The sequence below is a fragment of the Engraulis encrasicolus genome, chromosome 18, assembly GCF_034702125.1.
Source record: "Engraulis encrasicolus isolate BLACKSEA-1 chromosome 18, IST_EnEncr_1.0, whole genome shotgun sequence".
Taxonomy (NCBI): domain Eukaryota; kingdom Metazoa; phylum Chordata; class Actinopteri; order Clupeiformes; family Engraulidae; genus Engraulis; species Engraulis encrasicolus.
The window spans coordinates 19499472-19526122 of NC_085874.1; the positions used below are offsets into that span (position 1 = coordinate 19499472).

A 26651-nucleotide genomic window follows, 5' to 3' on the forward strand; every position below is an offset into this window, starting at 1 on the left:
TTCATGGACGGGCCCAGGCTAGTGGACGCACGCAACATACTACTGCTGCTCGTCTTGGCCAGGGCTCACTTGAAAAAAGAGACTTTTGTCTCAATGTGACCACCCTTGAAAAAGAAAAGAATAAAGAGAAAAATAAATAAAAGAAAAAACAAAAAACCTAGAGGTGTCAACAAGCATCATGAAAATTCTTCATGATGCCTGATCATCGCTGCAGCAGGTGTGTAGACATGACACGGACCGTTCGGTTGTGCACGGCACGCGTTACGGATGGTCAAAAAGACCAAACATACAGTACTGCCATCCTTTTAGTCTTTGGTAGTCCTGACTCAGTCAGCCTTGAGAACCATTCAGTCAGTCGTTCTTCTCCCTGTCCATGGCCAGCAGCTGTTTCTGACGCGGGGAGCTCTCCGCATACTTGCTGGGGGACTCGGCCAGCGTGGGCAGCCTGAGGGGGCTTCTGCTGGGGGCTGGCGCCGCTGCGGCAGCAGAGGAGTTCACAGTCACATCTGGAGGGGAGGCTGAGACCGATGCCGACACCAACGTCCCTGCCGCCGCTCTACTGGGAGAACTCATGAGGTTGGCGTCGTCCATCTCGATCACCTCAAAGTCGGCGTCGTTCCAGTTGTCGGCCTCGTTACCGTCGTCGATGTTGTCCTCCTGCTCCTCCTCCTCCTCCTCCTCCTCTTCCTCATCGTCGGCTCCGGAGTCCAGCAGGGCCTGCCGGTACTCGTCGTCGGCCTCCCGGCCCCTGGTGCGGGGCCTCTTGCCCATGGCGGAGGAGGTGGGCGCGGCGGCCAGCTTGTACATGACGGGGAAGAGGATGGAGGTAATGGTGGCAGAGCCCAGCGCCAGCAGCATGACCAGTGGGTACCTGGGGGAGATACGCATGATGGGACATTTACGCCTCTTTTCCACTGCCGGTTTTCTGGTGGGCCTACAGCTCAACACAGCGCGACTCGGTCGTCACTTTTTGCTTTTCAAATAGGCACGACACAGTTCAATCGTAAAGCAAAAAGTGACAGCCGAGTCGTGGTGTGTCGAGCTCTATGCCTACCAGAAAACCGGGAGTGGAAAAGAGGCATTTGAATAGGCTCTCAAGGCAGGCTCTACACTACAGCAGCACCTTCACAAAGAGGCCCTTACTTGGTCATTTCCATCTTGATAACAGGGTAAATAGAGGTTCTGCCAAGAGGTGTTTCCCATACATATGTAGACCATTCTGTCAAAATCGTCATTGACAATGCATAGCGATACTTATTTTCACAGCATATAGCATCGATTCATGACAATCGAATATATTTAATAAAATTATTATTTTTTATTAAATAAAATATACAATAAAAAGCAATAACAAAATTGAATTTGCAACTGTTTCATTTTGTTGTGAGAGTAGGTAATATTTTTGTTGTAATGGAAGGTCTCTAAAATGCTTTAATAAAATAAATTGACTCATGATTGCTACACAGCAACTGACAAATAAGCTGTATTTTTACAAATTTACTTAAGTAAATATTGCAGAGAAGCCACAGAATGCTACTTGATCTATGGGAAACACTGAAGGGTTTTTTTACATTACATTACACTTACTGTAGCTGACGCGTGTATCCAAAGCAACTTAGTTATTTAGAGTACAGGGTATTGGTTACAGTCCCTGGAGCAGTGTGGGCTAAGGTACCTAGATCCAGTGCACCTCAGTCATGGAGTGAGGTAGGGAGTGAAAGGGATTCGAACCTGCAACCCCCTGATCTAAAGCACATCTCCTTAACCATTAGGCCACAGCTGCTCATGCATCTGCCCAGGCATCACCACACAATGGGTTCGTTCCTGATGAAACAGTGATGCTTTTTCTATGCAGTGCGCAAGCACACTTTGCCAGTTTGATGCATACTGGTTAGAAAATTCTAACCAGAATGCATCAAACTGGCAAAGTGCGCATGCGTGCTGCATAGCAAAAGCATCACTGCTTCATCAAGAACGAACCCAATGATACAATGCTACTTGATCTACAGTATGCTAAACACTGTCAGGGCTTGCCTTCTACTTCTTCACCTGCAACCCTCTGGTCTAAACGCCCATCTCCTTAACCATTAAACCACAGCTGCTCATGTATCTGCCCATGTGTCACGATGCAATGCTACTTAATGATCTACCAGAGAGAGTAGAGAGAGAGAGGTTCCATTGGCCCATTGTTTCCGGGTTCTATTATTGGGGGGGGGAAATCCCCCTTTAGGCAGACCTAGGCAGACCTGAGGACTGTTCTATTCAATGCTAGGAGCATTATGACACGCCCCTTTAGGCAGACCGGAACCTGGTCACGTTAGGTGCCCATAGAAACCTATTATGTTGGCATATCTCTATACTTAAAGAATCTCTGGATCTACTATGCTAAACGCTGTCGTGCAAATAGATGGTGTACGTACTTCTGCAGGTTGGGCTTGCCCAGGAGAAAGCCCAGCGCGGCGGGCAGCACCATCTCCCCCAGGGCCGCCCCCACCACAAACACGGCGGCCGAGCGGCCCGTCACCAGCGTGTACTGCTCCAGCCAGGAGAGGCCGCTGGGGAAGACGGTGGCCATGGAGGCCCCGTAGAGCGCCGTGCAGCTCCAGAGCGCCGGCCCGCTGCGGCTAAACAGCACCAGCAGCAGCGAGGAGAAGGTGCAGCCCACCAGGCTGAGCAGGATCATGGTGCCGGGCCGCATGCAGGCGGCGAAGAAGATGGCCAGGCCCCGCGTGGCCGCGAAGGTGCCCCAGAAGAGGGCGTTGAGGCCGGCCGCCTGCGCCTGCGCCATGCCGGCGTACTCCTTGGCGTAGGTGAAGATGAAGGAGCCGTACGTCACCTCGGCGCCCACGTACCAGAAGAAGAAGACGGCCAGCAGGCAGACCAGCGCCACGTGGTGCCTGGCGGCCAGCAGCTCGTCACTGGGGGAGGGGTGCGAGCGATCGGGTTGGGTGGGCGTGCCGCAGGAGTAGAGGATGACGAAGGCCAGAGAGATGAGCAGCAGTAAGGCGGCGATGACAAAGTAGGCGTACAAAGAGTGGAAACCCTCGCCACCGCCACTGACGGGGGACAGGTGCAGCATGGAGTCCAGGGTCTCGGCCACCTTGTCGGTGATGATGGTGGCGGAGGAGGCCGAGGAGGAGGAGAGTTCCGCCGTGATGTTGTCGCCACCACCGGGCAGCGTCCTGGAGCCGTGGTACTTGCCGAAGAGCAGCTTGGCGATGATGGGCGAGAAGAAGGCCCCAGCGGCGAAGCTGAAGTGGAGGGCCTGCATGTGGGGGCCCGACTCGCTGCCCCAGATACTCAGGATCAGCACGTTACCTCCTGCAACGCAACGCACACAAGCATATAAAATGTTATATCTGTTGCTCTTGTGAACCAATGAGGTGTGTTACAAAAACACTGTTATTGATTAGTTGATTGATTGTTGATTGTTATTGAATGTTGATTGACTGCACTTCCAAAGATACAAAGTTGCTGCGTAGCATTACATCAATCGACCAACCGTCATTTGGAATTCTCCCAATGTTTCTTTTTATATTTTTGAGGGGGCTTTTTGCCTTTATGTTGAGATAGGACAGTGAGGACTTTGACAGGAAGTGAGTGGGGAGAGAGAGATGGGGAAGGGTAGGCAAAGGACCCGGGCCGGAATCGAACCCGGGTCAGTCGCGTAGCAGATGGGTGCCCTACCGTTAGAGCCTGGTCTACCGGTCTTACTCAATTGGATTCGCTGACCATGAGATAGTTGGATCAAATTTGTGGCAGTGTGTTTACTTTCTGAATATGGTATTGACACCTCTAGCGAAATATGAAACATCATAATTCACATGACTATCATTACAGACAGTTACTGGATAAGACAGACAGACCCACTGATCAGCAATGATGCTGGAAAAGAAAAGCTTTATTTGCTTGCCATTGCCTTACCCGTGTCTAAAAAGCCCATGGAAACACCCACGCAGGACATCAAGCCCGTGAGGAAAAGCGCCTTCTTACAGAAGGGGATGGCAATCATCCCAAATGCCGTCACCAACATAGAGAACCCTGAGGACCCAAAAAAATCCCATAGAGTTAAAAGCCAACAGGTCATGAAAATGTAGTATGTAGTGTGTGTGTGTGTGTGTGTGTGTGTGTGTGTGTGTGTGTGTGTGTGTGTGTGTGTGTGTGTGTGTGTGTGTATGTGTGTTTCAAGATCTTTCTTTTACCCAAAAGCAAGTGTGGGTTCATGCAGTCAAAGAGAAGCCCTCCAACAAGGGAGCCTCCAATGTATCCGGCTGAACGACCCACAAAGATGTAAGAAATGTTACTGATGTTCTTATTGACGTTGATGGCCAAGTCCTCAAGGGTCGGACCAAGCACCGAAATGCACATTCCCTGCAACAATAACAAACAACAACAAAAAAGAGACAAACTGTCAGCACAAAGCGAGACATTCTTTCCTTTTTGTGAGTATTATTACTGAAATACTGCAACCAGGGCCACTGACAGCCTTGGCTGGGCCAAGGACAAAGTCCCCTGAAAGGGCCACCCACCCAATAGCCTACATTCGACGTAATGGGGACCTAATTATGGGCCCCCATTCTCCCTGGGCCTAGGGAAACTGGCCCCTTTGTAGGTTTCCTGACTGCAACTACTAGGCCTACTGAATATTGAAATCAAACGGTCTTGTGTATTGTGGAGGAACCTGTTTGACAACTGTATAGCGGCATCCTGCCTATTGAGGATATGGTGACGTGCACGCTGTGAGTGAGTTGTGTGATGGAAAAATCACACTGAACAAACATTTTTCACGTGCTGTTAGCAGCTACAGCTGTACCAAATAAAAAAGTGGCACACCTCTTGTTCCTATCATACGAATTCGGGGTGTATGTGTGGAAACCAAGGAGGTCTACATCATTGGTGGAAACCTAATTTTGACACAGATACAGTATGCTCCTCATTCACTTACCAGACCCAGGAATGATGCGCATAGTGTTAATGAGACCATCCAGCGTCCGCAAGCCCCGGGGTCATTCGCTCTCCGACCACCACTAATTATTTTTACGCCATCCAGTCCTGCACTTGCCAACGTCTTGTTGACATTACTTTTGATCATACTTCTGAGACCTTTCCTGGCGTCTTTTCTCTTGTCGAATAGTGTATCCTCTTCTTGGTCGTCGACGTTATCGTCTTCATCCTCCATGCTGGCAAAACGAACGTGCTTCTTTTTCACCACCGGTTGACTATTGACAGGCATATTCATTGCACCATGCAATGTTAGTAAAACTGTTTGACGCACAGAGAACAATGATGCTATCGTTTTAACTGTTCTGAACAACGAACCATGGCACAAACATCAGCACTGTCACCAGAACCATACGCTGTCACCTGAATCTCGTCGTCAGCTGCCCAGCGTCAGCAGCTCTCCTTCATTTCCGGGTTGCAATAGGTTACAGTTGTCGCAATAAAAGTCTCCTTTTCAAGACGTTACATTTTTCGGGGGGAAATACATTGTGAGAACATATTAAAAGCACATGAAACACCCGAAACAAGGGCAAAAATAACTAAGTTAACTATCTATATAAAAACATTCAACTGAACTGCTTGACATACGTTCAGCAGTTCCAGACATTAAAATACGAAGCTGATTCCTTCCAGCAGATGTCTGGTTTCACATACACTAGGCTTATTCAAATTGAGGCCCTGGGGCCAGATGCAGCCCTTTGGATAGCAAGATTCTCACCCCCCATATAACACAACGAAAAAAACAAATGAATGTGCTATATGTGGCCGTGAATAATTTGCGATCACTAACACTTCAGGTTGGGGATATCTCTACAATACATTCGCATGAGAAGGCATTTGCCCCAGGGCCCTCCTATATTGATGGTGGGGGCCCTATTGTCACCTTGACGGGTTGTATGAGGGGCCTTGCGTCTTGCCCTGAGGTCCTGTGTGCAATTGTTCCGCCACTGGTTATACAGATTCTGTTCGGAACCTTCACTGGAGGGAATTTTAGAAATTGGCCCTCTGTGACTTTTTTTTGTGATTCACAGTTTTTTTTTCATTTGTGAACAAACTCCCAAGCTGGGAAAGAAAACCATTACAAAGTCAGTGATCAATGCCCACCCACCACACCCCAACCTTAGATACAAATCACATGACCCATTAGGTCATAAATGAATTTTTTTTAAAAAATATAATAATAATAATAATAAAATAAAAAACGGAACAAATGTTAAGTTAAAACTAACAATAGTCAAAGGATGTTATTTATCTAACACCACACAGTGATGACATAAATGGTCACCCTTGGTGACTTTTAATTGAATACCCTAACATAGACATACTATCTATGGTTCCAGCTTTCTCTCTGTCTACTACCTCCTCTCTCTTTCACGCACACACTCATCTACGCACTTGACCACATTATTCATAAATAACAATGATAACAGAGTTAATTATTAGCAAAATAAAACGATTACTATTGTGATTAAATTGATGTTGCTCTGCATGATCTGTTTTTGCTTTGCATGTAGGCCTATTAATATTCTCACTGGCATGGCCATGATTTTAATAACAACATAATAACATTATATTTCAGATACACACTGCAGCCTAGGAGGGGTTGTAAATCTTGTTTTGATTATCACGATATTGATGACAGGCAGAAACATGGTGAAGTTGGTTGAAAAATTTGCAAAGCTCTGCATGAATTCCATGAACACACACACACACACACACACACACACACACACACACACACACACACACACACACACACACACACACACACACACACACACACACACACACACACACACACACGCACGCACAGGAAATAAAAGACGACAATGTATTTTCCAGTATAACAATTCTTTTATTCAAAAATATTCTCCATACTTCTTTACATGTTATTACTGTTTTCTTTTCCTGTAATCAACATGTGATATACATTTAAAAATAAAAAAAAAGATCATCCATCATCCAACCATCTAACAAATGTCAAAGAATGAAGCTATGCACGTCCATCTACTCTTTCTTTCTCAGAATAACATCATAGACTTATTTAGTGACAACTGTCCCAAGATCAATTTTAACACTTTTTTTTTTTTAAATTCTGAATGACCACTTGCATATTTGGGATCATGAATAAATACAAGGCATTCAACCCAATTAATATCTGACTGACAGGCTTAACACTACTATACATTATAAAGACACGAATAAGGTACACTGTGGTGCTGATGATATTCATATTGCATAAATACTGAAAATGGACGTCAGTTCTAATACTTTTTAAAAAGTGGACAAAAATGTGTTGAGTGTGCATCTCAATTTTTGATTCACACAACAGAGCAAAAACAAAAACAAAACGACAAACAACAGAAAATGTTTCTAATTTGTTTCTGCACTGGCTAAAACTGAAATATATCACACAATAATTCACATTCTAAACTTGGAAATTGTGGTCAATTATTGTGGTTGAAGTTTTAACATCCGAGACAACAACGGAAAGTCAGTGGAACCTTAAGTCAAGTAAAATTGCCAGAGTAGTGAGATTACGCAAACCTTTTACAGACGTGTGTAAAACATTTATTTATTATGAAGCAGACTAAGCCTGCAGAGAAATAAGAATGACTGCAACAACTCGCAAGATGTCCTTTAAAACAACTTGCAAGTGTGCGTGTCACCATGGAAAGGACAGCTGTGTGAACAACACACCATTAGTGGTCAGTCATGCCAAGTGAAGAGGACACCAGGTGTGTGGTTACACGTCCCTTATCAGGAAAATCACATCAAATTGAGGTAGACTGTATTATAAATCTGTCCTGAATTTTTAAGAAAAAAGAAACCAATGTCTGAATTTGGCTAAACAAAATGACTGTCATCCTATAGTCATTGCAAGAGGATCAGGGATACTGCCCTTAGTGAAGAGGACAAAAGTCATTGGTGATGCGTAGATGATTGAAATCTTAACATATGCGCAATACATTTTCCTTCATGTGCTTGTTATGCAACGACTAGATTTAAAAAAAAAAAAAAAAAAAAACCTAAAAGTCATGAATTCATTGCATATACATTGTATGTCGTATAACACAAAAAGATCATCCCCTACATAACATATGCATTGTATATTAAATATCATTCACAGGTAGAAACTATTCAGAAAAATTAACAATGTCTTGTTGGCATCACTAAATCATTGGCATGTGGCATACACACATAAACAGACATAAATATTTCTAAAGACTACTGAAGATAAAGAATATGTCAATATACGTTACTAATTTGAACACCATATTTGGGATGAGACCGAAATATAAAACCAAAAGACTAATGGGGGTAAAGATCTGTCAATGTGGTGATTCTCTACCATATGGCTATAAACTAAAAATTTCTTATGGCACCAGCAGACGATAAGATACCATTTCATTTGAACTGTGTGAACACTGAGATGACTTGCAATGATGTCATTATCACTTAAAACCAAACAAAACAGGTTTGGGGAACAAGTATATACTGAAAAACAAATACATTTCATCTCTTAACTTCCTGAAATGAACCCCTAATATACGTGTATACTACTATTCATCTTGCATATTCAGGAAATAGGACTTTAGCAGTCGGCACATGGAAATAATGGCAACACAGTAGCAGTATCATGCCACACCAGCATTGGGTAGATACCGTCACTGAAGCAGTGACAGTACCAGTGCACAGAAGGGCAGCGATGGGCCACCTAGATTCAGAGGCCAAAATTCAGTGTCATATATTCCAAATTAATTGGTTTTACTTTCTTTTAAAACAATTTGTCAGGTAAACCAGGTCATTTGGAATAGTCAGCACTGGATTCTGGTTGTAGCACCTGAACCCAGGCTGCCCATCACTCCAGAAGAGTGACGTGAGTGATTTGTCCTCCTAAGCACCAGACACATTACTATAAGTTGTGCAACGAGATTGTCATTTGGCCCAGGAAGGCTCTCCTGAGGAAAGAGAGGCAACACTTCCAGTTTTGTTGAGATACGAAATCCCTTCGGGACACACACTACAATACTACACCAATGCATCCGCCATTGTGCTTGAACGCAAAATACGAGAAATGTTTGAATTACTACAAAAAAGCGCGCCCTCCACACCACACCACACATACACAAACATACCCTCCCCCCCAATCTCCTTTAAACACTTCTCTGAAGTGATATGGTCTCCGTTTTCCTATTTAGTCAGCAATAACATTCATCTTGGCAGGATGCAGCATTATGCACGTATGTATATAAAAAGGGACGTGAAACATAGGGACCGATGGAGGAGCAGCATAATATCATTCCTCAAATCACACTACTACTCATCTTCTTAACGTCATGGCCGTTCAATACCACAGACTAAATTGCCAGAATATAACGGTATGAAAAACAAAAAATAAACAAAAAGAAGCAAAACAAAAAAGAATAAGCAAAAAAAAAAGAAAGAAAAAATACATTTACAAAATATATTTAAGTATACATATTCATCTTGTACATTTCTTTGGCTACACTTTCAATAGTCAATTAAAAAAAAAAGCATGCAGTATTTCTTTATCGAGAGAAAAAAAAGACATTTAGGGAAACTAAAAGTCTTTGAAAATAGAATCTGAATAAAGTGAGGCGAGTGCTGGTGAAAGCCTGATCTACCTCCATCCAACATTAAGGCCGATACTTCTCATCTTAGCCAAGGACATGCCATTCCCACGGCCCTGATAAGCGCTCAATAAACATTTTTGAAGCACCTTGGTAAAAAAAATGAATGATTTCCCTTGTGAATAAAAGAATGTAATTCAAGTTTTCCTCGTGTCTGCCTCAAAAATAAGCCTCAAGGTCACTCGACTGCCAGAAGACCGAGGGACGAATGTAAAAAAATATATAAAATGGACTTACAGCTCCCACAGATCACAATCTTATTATAAAATGCATACATTTTTTTCAATTGATATGTTTTTGGTACTTGAAGACTTCCCTCCCTCAAATCTCAACAATACACTGAGTAGGCATACACTGGTAAACACAGATTTCAGTCATGCTTGGCTCTATATACTGTAAAAACATACAGCTCTCGCTCTTTAAGAATGCCCCGTCTGTTTGTCTGTGCGTGCACACGCACACAATTCATGTATAAACTAGGGGCACAGCCAGGTGTCGAAAGTTAGGACAAGTCTGAGATTCGCACATTAAGTAGTGCCCCTTGGAGCACTGCACTCCATATTGTAATTATAATTATTAATAATAATGTTTCTTCCAAAAGTGTATTGTTTCCCAGCGCACAACATTTCCAGCGGGGCGCCCAATATAATCACACAGACACACATACATACAGTATATATTCCATGTGCATATATATATATAAGCTAGTTGCAATTCATAAGACTCTTGTAAGACACATTTAAGACCTTAGTATTCTCTTCCTTCTTGTGTGTGTGTGGTCATGTGTGTGTGTTTGTGCGTGTGTGTGTGTGTGTGTGTCTGTGTGTATGTGCGATTTCCTAGACAGACCATTACAAAAAAACACAAAACAAAAACCAAAGCACCATTTTAGATAACGGACTCTGGGTCGGCGACCCTCTTGTCCCCACTGGCGTTCTGCTCCTCCAGCATGCGCTGCTCGCCCTGCTTGGCGGCGGCGGCAGCCCGCCTGCGACGCTCCACCCAGGGGATGAAGCACAGCATGGCGCCCCCTATCAGAGGAGGGATGCCTGCCAGGTAGAATGCCACGTCGTAGGTCCCCAGCTTGTCTCTCAGGTAGCCTGTGGATGGAAGACAGGGTGCTTAGTTAATGTAATGTAGTATAATAAATGTAATATAGTATAAGGTTAGTATAAATGACCCCGTCATACAATCCAAGACTGTCTTTCAGGTAGCCTGTCAAAGTCAAAGTTAAGGTCAGAGTCAAATTTAGCCAGTTTTATTGTCAATACATTACGCTCAATCGTGACTAAGCAGTGGTGCTGTGCCGACCGAGCAGAACGCATGAGCACTTTTCTAACCAGAATGCATCATAATTTTGCCTTGCGATGCGTTCGGCTCGGTGAGTGCAGCACTACTTCATCCCGAACGAGCCCATTGTGTTCACATGCACTAGTGGCTAAAAAAGTATGTTACCCTGCTGCCTTAAGTTTGCAAGTTAACTCAACTTGAAGCTTCAAGTTCAGTTACCTTACAAACAGGCAGGGCAACTTACTTTTTTAAAGTTTAGCTGGCTTGCAATGTTTTACAGTGTGACGATAGTTTGACATGACAAAAACACTAGACTAATTCAGGTCTTAGCATCGTGGTGATATGTGTTCTAAGGGTGGGGGTGGACAAGGGAAAGGATGAGGGCCAGGATTAAGTGTTTACTGCCGAACGACCACTGGCCAAGAGTTGTCAGCCCAGCACAAGTTAACTCGCAGATGTTGTTTTTCCCCTACAGACCACTGCTATGGCCTAGAGCAGTGGTTCCCAACCTATGGGTCGGGACCCCCCTTATGGGTCGCCAAAGATCCACAGGGGGTCGCGGAGCCCTCTTGATTTTAAGGGGTTTCGTTTTAAATATAGCCCATGTTGAATAAAAGACAAAGCATTTAACTAATGAATGCATAGACGCAACAAATTGTAAGTGCTACATTAAACATTTATTCTATATTTGACCAAAGATGAATTGAGGAATAAAATAACTAAAATAAGTTTTCGCAGGAAACGGAGGGCATCTTGTTACTCCGTCTCGTGCGGGCGCTCGCGTGGTTGGGTCACCAAAGCTTACAATAGTAAAAACATGGGTCCCTTAAGAAAAAGGTTGGGAACCACTGGCCTAGAGAACTTTCATTCCCATTGTACCGAGTAAGTTTACCATCTTCCCCAACAGACATTTGCGATGTCGGAGAGTGAAAATCTGTCTATAATGTTGTAAATCAGGGGTTTTCACTGATGAAATTCATCCCTCAACAGAAGTCAACAAAAAGGGGGAGTCAGAAACGTAGGCACATGACCTTGTGTTATAATTCAATTAATCTTTACTTTCTTAAATAATATTTTAAGTTCGGGTGGTAATTGGCATTATTTGGAAGTGAATTGAGAGCCAAGACATGGCGCGAGCACTGCAGAACTGCCGTGTGCTTAACAGGATTTGTATTCTTGAAGGACAGTCAGTGAGCGAGTGAGGGAGGGGAGAGAGACAGGGAGCGAGCGAGAGGGAGAGAGACGAAAAGATGGAGCGCAGGTAGGAGAAAATAGTAGGTGACGTAACGGCTCGTGCCATCACTCTCTCTAATGCTGCATGAAATGCCTCGCAAGTCGCGGTAAACAATCTGAAGGATTTGTAATGAACCGTTTGAAAGCTTCAGTTAGTTTGCAAACTTCGAAGGGAATTCGGTGACTTCGGCAACTCACAATCAGCTCGGAGTATAAAGCAGTCGTCAACTTGAGGGGAAAGCGAAGTTAAGTTTTGAAACAATATTGTCAAAATTTTAGTAGCAGGACAGCAGCGCGCGACAAATTCCACATCAATGTTTGCAAATGAACGAGACGACGAGAATGTGAGAGGGGGGATAAATTGATACATTTCAGCGGGCGTTACTCCTAACTTCACGGCTGTGTGTGCGTCCGAGAATCCTCTCATGCAAGGCCACAAGAACAGGGTGACTTGCGGCTATATCGCTTCTCTTCTGTACGCTTTGCGCATCAAAGGCGCGTCATAATTGTTTTCAACCGGCATGCCTATTTGTCAACTGTTCTTGGCAACGAAGCAATGATTTGGATAGGCCTTCTGTTCGGGATGTTACTGTAAAAGTAGCCTCCAATAAGATTGAAACATTATTAAATAAATAAAAAAGAATTGAAATGAAAAGAAATACATGATAAATGAAGAAAGAAACATGTATTGGGCTATCAATTGTTATTGAAACAGAAATTAATTGTGCATCCCTGAACAAGACTGGTTTAAGGAAGGACAAGACATATCTTACATGTGGGCCTAACATCACGAGACTTTTGCGCATTAGTACCATGCATGTGGAACATCAGACAAACAGAACACAATGACCCACACCCACAATCACGGTTACAGGTATAGGCAAGATGAGGGACACAGGCCCCTGTGCTGATATACATCACATACACTCTGAAACGCCTATTTGAGGGTAATAATTGTCTCAATGTGGGTGGGTTGTATTTTGTTTTGTTTTGGGGTTGTTGTTTTTTTTTGGGGGGGGGGGGCTTGGATGTCTTTGTCTACTCCAAGGGGAGGCTCACCATCAGAGAAATTGAAAACCCCTGTTGTAAATCACTGATTCTTGAGAAAGCGGCTAAAACATGTCTCTGCAATAAACTGCCAATTCTGTTGAAAATAAACTACATTTTCATGAACAAAATGAATCCAGGTAAAGACACAGGGGTCTGTTACATAAATGTACAGTCGTTTGAAATATTTAAGTGTAATTTTATTGCTTTTCATGGCTATAAACCTGCCCACACCCTGTAAAAACAGCTGTCCCAAGGACAGACATCATCATTTCAATTGACTTAAAATGTAAAAATCACTGATATTATTGAATAATATCACCATGATGTGAAAGTCCATATTGAAGTGGTTCTGCAAATAATCACATAGTGCGTGTAAAGCAATATTTACTACTATTTTCTGATTGCTCAAAGTGTGTCCAGCATATTAGTCACCACCGTCAGATTTTTTTAAAAAGACAATAAAATCAGGTATGCGCAAGGTCATTGTCATTACTTAGGACCCCTTTTCAAACCTTTAGATCTACTGAGTACTTCACCATCACTGAAGCTCCTAAGTTTACTAATTTCTCCTCAATTTGATAATTTGTTTGGACACTGGTACTGTCCCAACCATAAACTGTCAACACCGTCGGGGGTTTTAATAGTATTATTGTTACATTAATGTTAATTATATATACTTTTTCAGAAGCGTCATGAAGCCCCTAAGAAACAGAACGAAAACGAAGTGGCTAATGTGAGCAAAAAATGCACAATATGTAAAAGAGTGTTTTTTTGTCTCACACCGTCAGATGTCACCACCGTCAGATTTTGTTCCGCTCATCATCTTGTTCCATATTTTACTAAATTGTGCTGGTTAATGAAGCATTACCAGACATGTTAGTAATAATTGTGACCCAAACTTATACTCCAGCCTCCACTGAGGTGCATTTGGAGGGTTTTTTGTCACAAAACCTGACGGTGGTGACATCTGATGTAGTTCACAAAAAAGCATGTGTTTTACATGTTTTTGACAAGTTTTAAGAATATGCTTCCAATAAGTATCTACAATTATATTGAATTGTAAAAGTATTTCACTTAAATACAGTAAACTTATTTTTTTACTTTTAATTCTGTCTGACGCTGGTGACAAAACCAAGAAAGAGCCCATTTTATGAAAAATGTAAAACATGGGGAGCTTGGCCAATACATTCACTGCACAGCCAAGACGTTCATCTATGATAATACACCTCTATATTTTGGATTTGAACAATTTAAAACCTGTTTATGCCACATTTTCAATAATCTAGGCCTACTTCCTAGAGTATCTAACAAATGAAGAAAAAAACACATGCACAAACATACTGTGCACACACAAAAATAAAGTGTTTATGCTAGATGTCATTGACTTGAGAGGGCTATTTATTTTGCTAAATGTAGGTAATAATTAGGTCACTTTCACCACCTTCAGATTACTGTCACCACCGTCAGTTCTTAAGTCACCACCGTAAGAAGGAGTCTTGGACATTTTAAATGAATGTGCTTACAAAATGTTCTTTTGTAGTTGTTGAATTATCAAAGTAATAGCAAATTTAAGCCTACACGAATATTTGTGAAATTACAAAAAATTGTTTGATCTATTTAGCCATTAAGTAAGCATTGTCTGACAGCACATATTTTAAAATTAGAACACATGAAGCAGTATTAAAATAGAATGAAAGTGAATTTTCAACATTTAAAGGCGTATGTGTGAACCAAAAAACACACACAATCACTTAAAAACTCCAGATACATATGCAACCAAATCAATACACTTTTTATTGCTTTTAATTGTGTCTGACGGTGTTGATAAAAAACAAGGTATGATCGGAGAAAAACCTGATTTCTGAAAAAAATGGAAAATGGGGAGATTGGCCTTGTGCATTTCTGAAAAGCCAAGACCTTTGTCTACGAGAATATACCATATTATTTTGTAATTCACTTCGTTTTTTTCTTTCAAGATTACAACCTGTTTTAGCCACTTTCTCAAGAATCAGTGAAATAGATGTCCATAATGGTCTGGCACATGAATAAACCAACAAGTCAAAACGAAGTATTTAAAGCGAAAACATACTTCACTGGCAGAGTTAAAAAGCTAGCCACATGCTGTATTTGAGGCATTAATGTTCGGACAACATGCAGATCCGAAATTAAAATTCCTTAAATTTCCAACGAACAATGCATAGGAGAAGAAGGACTACATCTGCACATCAGCCTGTAAGTGGTCAACTCGCGCGCGCGCGCGCGCACGCGCACGCACACGCACACGCACACGCACACGCACACGCACACACACACACACACACACACACACACACACACACACACACACACACACACACACACACACACACACACACACACGTCTGTGAGTGGCCTACTAATTCAAATAGTGTCATCATGTGTCTGCCCTTCCTTTAGGTTTAAAAAGCTTAAAGCTGACATTATTTTTACCATCTGTCTCTGAGGAAGAGACAAACACCTCCATTGTCTCTGGTTGAATGGTGTTAACAGTCTACACATGATCATGGAGATTATGGTGCTCAGCATGCCACATGTCCATCAGTGCCTGTGTGCCTGTGCGTGTGTGTGGAGAGAGAGAGAGAGAGAGAGAGAGAGAGAGAGAGAGAGAGTGTGTGTGTGTGTGTGTGCATGTACAAATGCCCATGTGTGTGTGTCTGTGTGTGTGTGTGTGTGTGTGTGTGTGTGTGTGTGTGTGTGTGTGTGCATGTACAAATGCCCATGTGCGTGCGTGCGTGCGTGCGTGCGTGTGTGTGTGTGTGTGTGTGTGTGTGTGCACCCGCATGTATCAGTAGTTGTGTGTGTGAGTGAGGTAGGCAATATGCAGTACAGCCCTTTTAGATTTAATTAAACTAGGCCTCTGTGGAAAAATGGCTGCCTGCACATTCACATTGCACTGTGAGAATCAGCAGAGATTCCAAACTCAGAAGTGCACGCCTTATCTGCCCAGGAGGGGGAAAGAATGCTGCCGGGATGTATTCCGAGGTGGTATAATTTTAGCACTCTTAGGACAGACAATCACTATTTCCCAATGTCAAGTGTATGAACCTTGGAAGTGTGCCAGCCTAATTAGTCACGGCCAGTGATTGGATACTCCGCAGAGTTCACAAAAGAGAATCCAATCACTGGGCGTGATTACGAAGGCTGATACACTTCGAAGGATACACACTAGACATTGGGAAATGGCCAATATATGGCACAGGGGTCTCTACTTCCTCTTGGAGACGTTTTATGACCCCTGACCTTACACACGAGGATTTGCACTCCGCAGTCAGTATTTGCAATGTGTCGTCTTGTGGTGCAGTGAGTGGTGACAGCCAGAAGGGGGCACTGTGAGCACAGCAGCTCTGACCACAACACTGAGACGAGAGCTGAGCATGCAAAAATAAATGTGCCTTTAGATGCCTGATGGAAAAATCAAATCATTACAATTGAAATGATTTCTCCTTTTGGCAGGGCATAGTGAATTACCAATGGGGCATCGTGTTGCTTCAGCTAAGCATGTTGCCATGTGTATGTGTGTCTACTGTACGTGTGTGTACTTGTGTGCACGTGCGTGTAGTGTGCACATGTGGGTGTCTGGCTTAAGGCTCTGCCTAATGCCAGCTAATACCCCAATCTCACCCAAAACACACTTTCATCAACATTAACAAGAACACTAAGTCTTTTTTTAGGAAGAGAAAGAAATTATATCCTTAGAAATATGTGTGAACTTAGAATATGTGAGACCTTTACACCGACAACCTGTAGTAGACCAACCAAAGCTACAAACTACTGGGCATTGCTGTACATTTCTCAATGACAAGTTAATACTGTATGACCGTCTGCCATGTGACTGTATGCCATGTGAGCTCACCAGCACTGGGCAGCACCAGGGTCATAGGCAGCCCAGCAACAGTAAGATTGACATAACATCTACTATTAGTATTTAAAGCAACGCTTTATATTCATCGTTATCTGTATATTGTTTACATACGTTGCATCGTCAATGTGGGTTTTGTTGTCACTATGGGCCTATACTACAAAGCTGGTTCAGGATAAGTTAAGGTTAAAGGGGTATGCCACTATGCCATCACTGGCTGGGGTTTATAAAGGTGGTAAAGTGTCTTATTTTTCATGTAAGCCGTTGTCTTGCTTTAAGACAAGTTAAAAGAGGGAGCATGTCGCTAAGATAGTGAAAGTAAATGGATCCGTGTAGCATGCTACAATGCTACACGGATCCATTGACTTTCACTAGCTTAGCGACATACTCCCTCCTTTAACTTGTCTTAAAGCAAGACAACGCTTAACATGAAAAATAAGACACTTTACCACCTTTATAAACCCCAGCTAACGATTTTAACTGTATTAAGCCCCAAAAAGTGGCATACCCCTTTAAGTTAAGAGGTAAATCATCTTTTCTTAAGAAAATGAGGACTCCAGGCTCTTCTATTAGAAGATTTACCTCTCAACTTAACCTTAACTTCTCCTGAACCAGCTTTGTAGTATAGGCCCCATATGTCACATCGTCACTGTGTGTTTTGTTGCCGTGGTGGTTACCTGCGATGGGCGGGCCCACGGTCATGGGCACGGACATCATGCCGAGCAGGAAGCCGATGGCCTGGGAGACATCCTGCGCCCCCACCAGCTCGAAGGCGATGGGCGCCATGATGCAGATGAAGCAGCCGTCGAACAGGCCCATCAGCAGGCACACGGCGATCAGGCCGCCGAAGATGTTGCACAGCGGGATCATCATGGACATCAGGCCGATCACCAGGAACGACGCCACCTGCAGGCAGAGACGAACGGACGATTACATATTAATAATAATAATAATAATAATAATAATAATAATACCGTAAGTTAGTCTATATCCAGAACAACATCATCTGCACTGTAAAAATCACAACTGGACATTGTTCAGTTCACTGGTATCTTTGAGCCCACCAACCATAAAATTGCCAATGCCAGCTTCTGTAGGTTTTTGACAAAAAGCTGATCTTATTTGAGATGTTGAGTTGTTATGGTATACAAATTGTAGTGGATGCCTAGAAAGGCTAAAGTAAAGCAATCTACTGTTAAAAAATGGCTTCAACTCACATTTGAGGCAACTTACTGCACAGTATTTTCAAATTATAAGTTTCAACTTATAACTTTAGGTTTTGGAATACTTGGAATAAGTTGAGTCAACTACCGGTAACTTAACAAGGTTTTGGCAACTAAGTAGAAATGTACAACATACATACACATACAGGTGTGTACTCTCCACCTTAACTGTTTGGCTTTTGGTTCTTTATCCTTGAATGTAAGCTCCTTGTGAACACAATGTCCAATTGCTGTAAAAAATATCTTAACTTTCTAATTGTACTTCTGGGTTTAGTTAAGCTGGTTGGTGCTGCCTGGCAGCCTTAAACTTAAAGAAAGTTCAACTTACTTTTGTCACAATGGTCTCCTAATACTTTTCTTAATTACAAATGGCCATCTGATGAAGCAATTAAATCTTGTGCTTCTAGTGTACATTACTGTCTTTGTTTGGGTGCATGTTTCTACATGCAAATCTATGTGTACGTGTCTGAGTGTTTGTGTGTGTGTATGTGGGTATGGAGTAGTGTAGATTAACTTCATTAATCCCCAAGAAAAAATCAGGCACGTGTATGTGTCTGTATGCAAGTGTATGTGTTCGTTTTGGCGCAGACTGTTGTGTTTATAGTGAAGTCATAGCCTCATGGTTAGGGAGGTGTACGGTCAGAGGGCTGCAGGTTCAAATCCCACCCTTACCTCTCCCTACACCTCCATCCAAGTGCCTTTGAGCAAGAAACCGAAACCCCAATTGCTCCAGGGACTGTAACCAATATCCTGTACAATAACTGTAAGTCGGTTTGGATAAAAGCGAAGTGTAATGTAATGTACCGGTAATGTTGTGATGCGACGTGTCAGTTCAGCGTGTAATGCTTTGCAACTTTTTTTTCTCCTTCTAACTTTTGAACGGGCCTTGGCGCATTGATACACTAGAGTTATGCGGTCAGAAAAGTGGGACACAGGTGTGCAACGTATATCAACACGCCATTTAACGCATCACAATGGGAAATTCCACCCCGCTGTGGTATAATCATGTCCTATACACGTCCCTCTTTGTAAATGTGTGGTTACCTGCAGGACGTTTTCAAAGTGAAAAGACCGCACACTTAAAATCCTTTTTGCTGTATTTTATTGTTTCATGGCAGGAGTACGTTTCAACCGTCCTCAACAGTCTTCATCAGATTCTCCGAGAATAAAAGTGTGCGGACTTCTCACTTTGAAAACTACAGTTGGCCTTCATCCTGCACCTTTTCCTGGGATGTGCACAATCCTCTCCTTCAACTGAATATTACCTGCAGGAAGACCTTGTTGGGCCCGGGCACGTAGTCGGCCACCTGTCCGAAGATGAGGCGGCCCACGGCGGAGGTGATCCCCAAACACATGAGCAGCACCTCCTTATTGGCATCCACACCGAACCGCTCCTCCACATGCTTCATCTGCAGAGAGAGAGAGAGAGAGAGAGAGAGAGAGAGAGAGAGAGAGAGAGAGAGAGAGAGAGAGAGAGGAGAGAGAGAGAGAGAGAGAGAGAGAGAGAGAGAGAGAGAGAGAGATAGAGAAAGAGAGAGAGGAGAGAGAGAGAGAGAAGAGAGAGAGGAGAGAGAGAGAGATAGAGAGAGAGAGAGAGAGAGAGAGAGAGAGAGAGAGAGAGAGAGAGAGAGAGAGAGAGAGAGAGAGTAATTTAATAATCCTGAGGTAAATTAACACATAGATACATAAAGAGAGAGAAGGGTGGGTGGGTGGTGGGATTATATCAAAGATTTTCAATGTTCTGCCTTTTCACTGTCTGATTGCATCACTGTACATTCACTGCACAGGCTTTTATCCAAAAACTCCCACACACTGGCCATTTCGCAGTAACCGTTTTTACGCTTGTTTATTTATTCACACTGTTTTGGTCTCAGAATTTACCCAATGAAGGTTTAGGATTAAGGACCAACACTGATGAGACCTAAATACATTTCTCTTTTCTGATCAACCGCCAAAGCTACTGGGTCATTGCCAACTCAACTGCCAGGTGAAGTGTGTGGAAAACGCTCAGGTTATCCAAAACTAATACAAAGTGTTTCACAAAACGGGACATGATAAGCACATAAAACATGTGGGGGGAAAATACAAAGTAGCAGTACACAGGCATAACAAGACCAGTGCAGTAAAGTGTTGGTGAGCAATTCAACATAGGGGCGGGACGATTAGTCAATCACAATCGATAATGGATAATAAAATAGAGGTCATTTCAAGACAATAAGCCACGGCCATGTTTAATCAGACTTGAACTTGAGGGCGTTCCTTGACCCTGATGTCGTTGTTTACAAAAACAGTTGATGATGATTTGGTTACGGCCATAGTTACATGGCGTAAATAAAGCCAATACAAGGGACATGTTGGACTTTAATCAACACGCTCAAAAACTGACAGGGGTTTGTTATTTCCACTGTTTCATTTTCCCATTGTTTTCTTTTCTTGAGCACTCTGGTCAAATACATGATGATTTATCTGTGCTATATAAATAAGCTTAATATGACTGAATACACACGGCCACACGTGTGAAGTGAACAACAACACGTGTACAACCACATTTTTTGGATTCTCAAAGTACATGACGTGAAATTGAAACTATGAAATTAAAACTACATCCGTAACCGTTTCTACAGGAAACACCCTCCTAAAACAATTATTTACTGGCATTAACACGTCCTTGTTTGACCTGTTTGTGGGGCACAGATAGGAATCGTGGAAGTTCCTGCATGTTTGAGGTGGTTCAGTGTCTTGCGGCACTGATTGGTTGGTTGGCTTGGTTTGTTGCTTGGTTCTTGGTTGGTTGGTGAGGTGTGGTTGTTTTAGGCTACACGTGTGGTGAAACGCTGCGTACCTGCCTATCTGGCTGATTGGCTGGCTACCTGCCTATCTATCTGGCTGATTGGCTGGCTACCTGCCTATCTATCTGGCTGGCTGGTTGGCTGCCTGACTGGTCCTGTGCATGTTAGAGAGAAGAAAGGGGCTTTCTAAATGGAGGGTTGGTTGGTTGGGTAGTGTGGTTGTTTAGGTTACATGTGTGGTGAGACGCTGCGTACCTGCCTATCTGCCTACCTGCCAGGCTGCATACCTGCCTGTCTGGCTGGCTGCCTGTCTATCTGTTTGCCTGCTTGATTGCCCGCCTGCCTGCCTGCTTGGTCCCGTGCATGTTACAGAGAAGAAAGGGGCTTTTTAAAGGGGGTTTGGTTGGTTGGTACAGTGTGGTGGTTTAGGTTACATATGTGGTGCAATGCTGCTCCCTCCCTGCTGGCCTGCCTGCCTGGTCCCTTGTGCGTTAGGGTAGAAAGGGGCTCTTTAAAAAAGGGGGGCCTTCATGCTGCATCCTGTTCCGTTTTACACAGATGATTTTCATGGGGTGTTTCACTGCACAACCCCCCCCCCCCCTTTCCCTTCAGCAGCACTCCCTCCCTGTTTGGCTATGGTTGTAGGGGGAAGGGAGGAGAGCACCAGCGCTGCATCTATAACTCATATTTACTGCTCTGCTCCCGCCTCCCAATGGGTCGACTGCATTCCATCTCAGCCCCCTGAAAATGCACCCAATGCTCGATTTGCCAAAAGAGAACCCCCCCCCCTCATTTACGTAGCCCAATCATAAGAGAGGAGGGAAAAATGAGAGAGAATGTAACAAAACAAAAAAACGGGCACAAAAACGAAAGAGAGAATGGAAGAAAAGACAGAGGAGGGGGGGAAGAAATGGCAAGGAAGACAGGCAGCAGCTGTTTCCAGATGGTTGGGTTTGAGGGGGCCCTTGCCTTGCCTCGCACTGGCCAGGTCCTCCCCAGCGCGGAGCACCAATCTGTGGGCTCGGCCAGCGGGAGCAGCCCCTATACTGCCGCAGCTGAGCTGGAGCCCTGCCAGCCCCCTGCCTCCTGGGACACCGCCGGGCTTCCTGCCGCTGCTCAGATGCTTAAAGAGGGCCTCTATTCTCCAACATCACGCTCCCCTTATACTGTTGCACATATACTGTTACTTAACTTTACCAGTGTGTGGACTCCACTATCCACTGCACGACGTCCAGCTAGAAAAATGGGACATAATGATGGAAGAAACACAATGCTGATGTTCTACGTAAGTCAACATAACCATTTCTGTTGTGTGAGTGAGGCTGAGTCAGTGAGTTTGAGATTGCTGGATGTCCTGCATTTGATGCATTAACAGAGTCTCTATTGCACCGTCAACCTCCCTGCACCTCTGTTGCACACACTCATTTGGTCCAATTTGTTCTCTTTTCTGAGAGGGAGGCTCGGAAAATGAGTTCAAATGATTCTGCGAAACAATCAGTTAAAAATCTGGTACACCTGGGTACACACGCACGCACGCACGCACGCACGCGCGCACGCACACACACACACACACACACACACACACACACTCACACACACACACACACACACACACACACACACACACACACACACACACACACACACACACACACACACACACACACACACACACACACACACACACACACACACACTTCACTTCTCCAAACACATGCGCTGCAGAAATGCACACAGCTTAGCACAGAGTGACGGACGCGTCATTATGCATTGACACACTCTCCATGAGAGACTCCTGGGCCTGTCAGTACACTCCATTAAGCTGGGCAGAGAGACAGGAGCACGCCAAACAAACCTGACCTACCGAGATGGAGGAGGGGTAAAGGGAGAGACAAAAACAGCACAAGACAAGAGAAACAGAGAGATAGAGATAGAGATGGAGAGAGAGAGAGAGCGAGAGAGAGAGAGAGAGAGAGAGAGAGAGAGAGAGAGAGAGAGAGAGAGAGAGAGAGAGAGAGAGAGCGAGAGAGAGAGAGAGAGAGAGAGAGAGAGGCAGACAGAAGAACATACAAACACTCAGACTCTCACTCTCTCACACAGACACAAAAACACATACACACACACACACACGCACAGTCCTCTCCAAACACCAGATGGACCTTTGCCTGGCGTGCACTCACCGAGAGATCACTGGAACATACACAGGGCCCCTAATGGACTTGGAGGGGGGGTGCGTGGTGTATGTGTGTGTGGGGGGGATGACACACATGTTATTCTCTGAGATGTCAACACTGGGACAGGTCGAAGAGCTCCAATTTCTGTGTGTGTGTGTGTGTGTGTGTGTGTGTGTGTGTGTGTGTGTGTGTGTGTGTGTGTGTGTGTGTGTGAGAGAGAGAGAGTGTGTGTGTGTTTGTTTCAGTGGCTGTGTGAGTTAATGATTGCTGTCTGTGTGTATGCGCACGCATCTTTTTAACTGTTGTCTCACAAAATAGCAGATTGGATATGGATACACCAGCTATTTTGACCCATGACGCTTTCACCAGGACATAGACATACACAGACACACATACACAGAGTGCAGAGAACATTCATTCTATCACTTACTTTAGTGGTTCTCAACGGGGGCGCTACAGCATCCTGAGAAGGATACAGCAGACAGGGGGCAATGCTTAGTTGTCATTGGGAGCATTAGTCCATTTGATTTTTTTAATACTAAGGAGGGGCATTGGCAGGTTTATGATGAGGTCAAGGGGGTGTTGGGAGGCTTAGGATGAGGTCCAGGGGGCATTTGTTCAAAAAAGGTTGAGAACCACTGACTTACTTTAACCCCTATTTACTTACGCAGATACAGGGCGAACAGAGTCTCAATTCAATCAGCTCCAATTAAGAGGCCATCTGGTGGGCATCCGCCTCCGCTCTGTGCAACAGAAATTCATCAGGGCTGACGGAGCAGTACTGTACCATCGGCCAATGTCCAACAGTGTAATGCTATTATATACGCCCTTATCACTCCGGTCTGGGTGTAACCAATAGTTCATTGAATTCCCATTCATTTACTTACATGTGAGGTCACAGTGCCTTCATTCACGTAGCATACTATTCATAGAAGTTATAAAGTTATTCTGTTTTTTTAGCACATTAGAATGCACTATACTGACCTTGAATGGTCTACAAACAAAGCCAAGATCTGGAAACATGTTTTCTTCTGTGTTTCCTTTTTCGAATTATTTTTTTAGGGCTTTTTTGCCTTTATTTCTGACAGGACAGTGGAGGAGAGACAGGAAATAAGTTGGGAGAGACGGGGAAGGATCGGCAAATGACCCGGGCCGGAGTCGAACCCAGATCGCCAGCGTAGTAACCCAGTGCCCTACCGTTAGGCCATGGTAGGGGCCTGATTTTCCTTTTAAATAACCCTTTAGCTATTGTTTCCCATTCACACACACACACACACACACACACACACACACACACACACACACACACACACACACACACACACACACACACACACACACACACACACACACACACACACACACACACACACACACACACACACACACACACACACCTTGCAAAGTCAAGTATTATATAGGTTATCAATTACTTTTGAACCAACACACAACTTGACATCCCCAGGAATGGGTGGACTCTGCATTGCTGCTGCTGCTTTGGAATGGGTCCAGTGTTACCAGATGTGTCTGATCAAATCCTACCCAAAATGTTCTCAAAAAACGCCAAAAATGTGCTAAAGTCCGCCCAATTTCAACAAATTGCATTGACTTCTATGGGCACAAAACTGCAGAAAAAAACGCCAATTGGTCAAATTTTCCCGTTTTTACATATCCCAAGTAGCCCAATAACCACCCAATCTGGCAACACTGAATGGGTCCATTCACAACGCCTGAACTCCTCATTGGAAATATTGCCTCCAAGACATAAATCAGTTGAACTTTGCCTCTGAACTCTCTGGTGAAAAGGGAGATAAACCTTGCTTGCATGGTAGACCTTGCATCAGCAGTCTGTCCATGCTGATAAAGAGGCTGCCAACCAAACAAAAAAAATGTCCATTTTGGAAACCAGACAAGGTTCTTGCTCAACGTCTTCAACTGTTTCTTAACATCTGTGAATAGACTTTATAGGAGGCTTCGTTTTAAGTGCTCTTTTGCATGGTGTCGAAACATTACTGAACTCCCTCTCTCACCGCCATGTCCTACTTCACTGCTTGGTAATGTGTATCATGAACTTAGAGCTCGTTCGTGTGGTGCTGTAACAATACTGAACTCCTCTCAAATCGGCATACTCCGCTTTGCCTGGTAATGTACGTCATGAACTTATAACCTACATGAATCATTCCCAAGCAATATGGCAGCAGACACTGTGCATGGTGCATGTTATCCTATCTTTACTCTGAAACTGGTCAAAGGGCTGTGGAGTAAACAGCTACAGTGTGATGAATTGTACACTGGCCATGTGGCTTTCCAATTTCTACACTCTAAGAAAATTTCCCTGCAAAATAACGGCAGTTACTGGCAATTATATTTACCTGTAATTCTACTGTTATTTCACACCAAAAAGCAAATACAGCTCATTGCTGTTTAATGTATCACAGTATATAACATTTTTTCAGCAGCAATTGAACTGTTAAATAACAGTACTCTACAGAAAAATAACAGTACATTTCAGTTAAAAGGTTGAATTGTACTGTGTGATGACAGGCAAATACTGGGTCATAGTTGTATTCATGAATATGGCCATGGCAACTTCCCACCCCACCCATCATTCCCCATAACTGTGGTACCCTGGCCATGTTACCACCCCACCCTCCCATCGTTCACCATGACTGGAGTGCCTTGAGCATGATACTATGGCGCTATGCTGTATTGAGAAAATGGTTTGCGGTGGTCCTTTGAAAGTGTGGGCATGAATACAATTTCAGAGTACGCAGTGCTATGTTACAATGATAGTGTGCAAGGTGGGCTTTTTACTGCATCTCTTGATGAGCCAATGATGAATATAGCATTGGTCAGTCTTTAAAAAATTATTTTACACCAAGTAGCACAGCAAACAAGCAGCACTACAAGCTAGCTCTCAAAGCAATGCCTAATTTGCAGCAGGCACATTATATGCAACAATGCCACAAATGATGCCACATACAGCAAGCTTTCACAAAGAGGAAAGTGTGCAAGCATGTAAGCAAGCTTGTAGGCAAGCTTGTAGGCAAACAAGTGCTATGCTGTGCCATGCAGGGCAGCCAGCAGGCAGGCAAGCAACTGAAGTGTTGATAGTCCAGATTTATATACAGGTGCAAGAGTACCATGTGACCAGAGTCATCAGGCCCTTGGCAGGTGACGCCCATAATTGAATAATGGCATAACAGCCCTACTCAGGTGAGGCCAGGCACTGATTAGCAGATTGGTTTAGATGGGGCTGCTTGTTGCAAGTGTGTTACAAGTTCTTAAAATGTTTCAGCCATTCACACTTTCATCACTATCAAAATGCATGTGCTACT

At 43.7% G+C, this 26651-nt stretch overlaps 2 protein-coding genes across 2 annotated transcripts in view; both read right to left on the minus strand.

Annotated features, from left to right (window-relative positions):
- On the minus strand, positions 1–5368 carry mfsd4b (major facilitator superfamily domain containing 4B). Its single transcript, XM_063223209.1, has 5 exons — positions 4946–5368; positions 4203–4371; positions 3925–4041; positions 2421–3321; positions 1–871 (listed from the first exon to the last, which is right to left on the minus strand). Exons 1-5 carry the CDS (start codon positions 5237–5239, stop codon positions 352–354), a joined length of 2001 nt encoding a protein of 666 aa, XP_063079279.1. The 5' UTR covers positions 5240–5368; the 3' UTR covers positions 1–351.
- Positions 5369–6835: 1467 nt separating this feature from the next.
- slc16a10 (solute carrier family 16 member 10) overlaps positions 6836–26651 on the minus strand; it is a 58859-nt gene continuing 39043 nt past the window's right edge. Inside the window, exons 5-7 of the mRNA XM_063223210.1 lie at positions 19616–19759; positions 17805–18033; positions 6836–10756 (exon numbers count right to left, since the gene is read on the minus strand). Coding sequence (XP_063079280.1) covers positions 10545–10756; positions 17805–18033; positions 19616–19759 — 585 coding nt within the window. The 3' untranslated portion in view covers positions 6836–10544. The remainder of the gene's footprint in view (positions 10757–17804; positions 18034–19615; positions 19760–26651) is intronic.

What these genes read in the sequence shown, in the direction of transcription:
- mfsd4b (XM_063223209.1), bottom strand. Translation starts at nt 5,239, where the DNA reads ATGAATATGCCTGTCAATAGTCAACCGGTGGTGAAAAAGAAGCACGTT. An exon ending in GCGCATCATTCCTGGGTCTG is followed by an intron (nt 4,372 to 4,945) that starts GTAAGTGAATGA and finishes TTATTGTTGCAG; the next exon opens with GGAATGTGCATTTCGGTGCT. An exon ending in CATGGGCTTTTTAGACACGG is followed by an intron (nt 3,322 to 3,924) that starts GTAAGGCAATGG and finishes GTTGCGTTGCAG; the next exon opens with GAGGTAACGTGCTGATCCTG.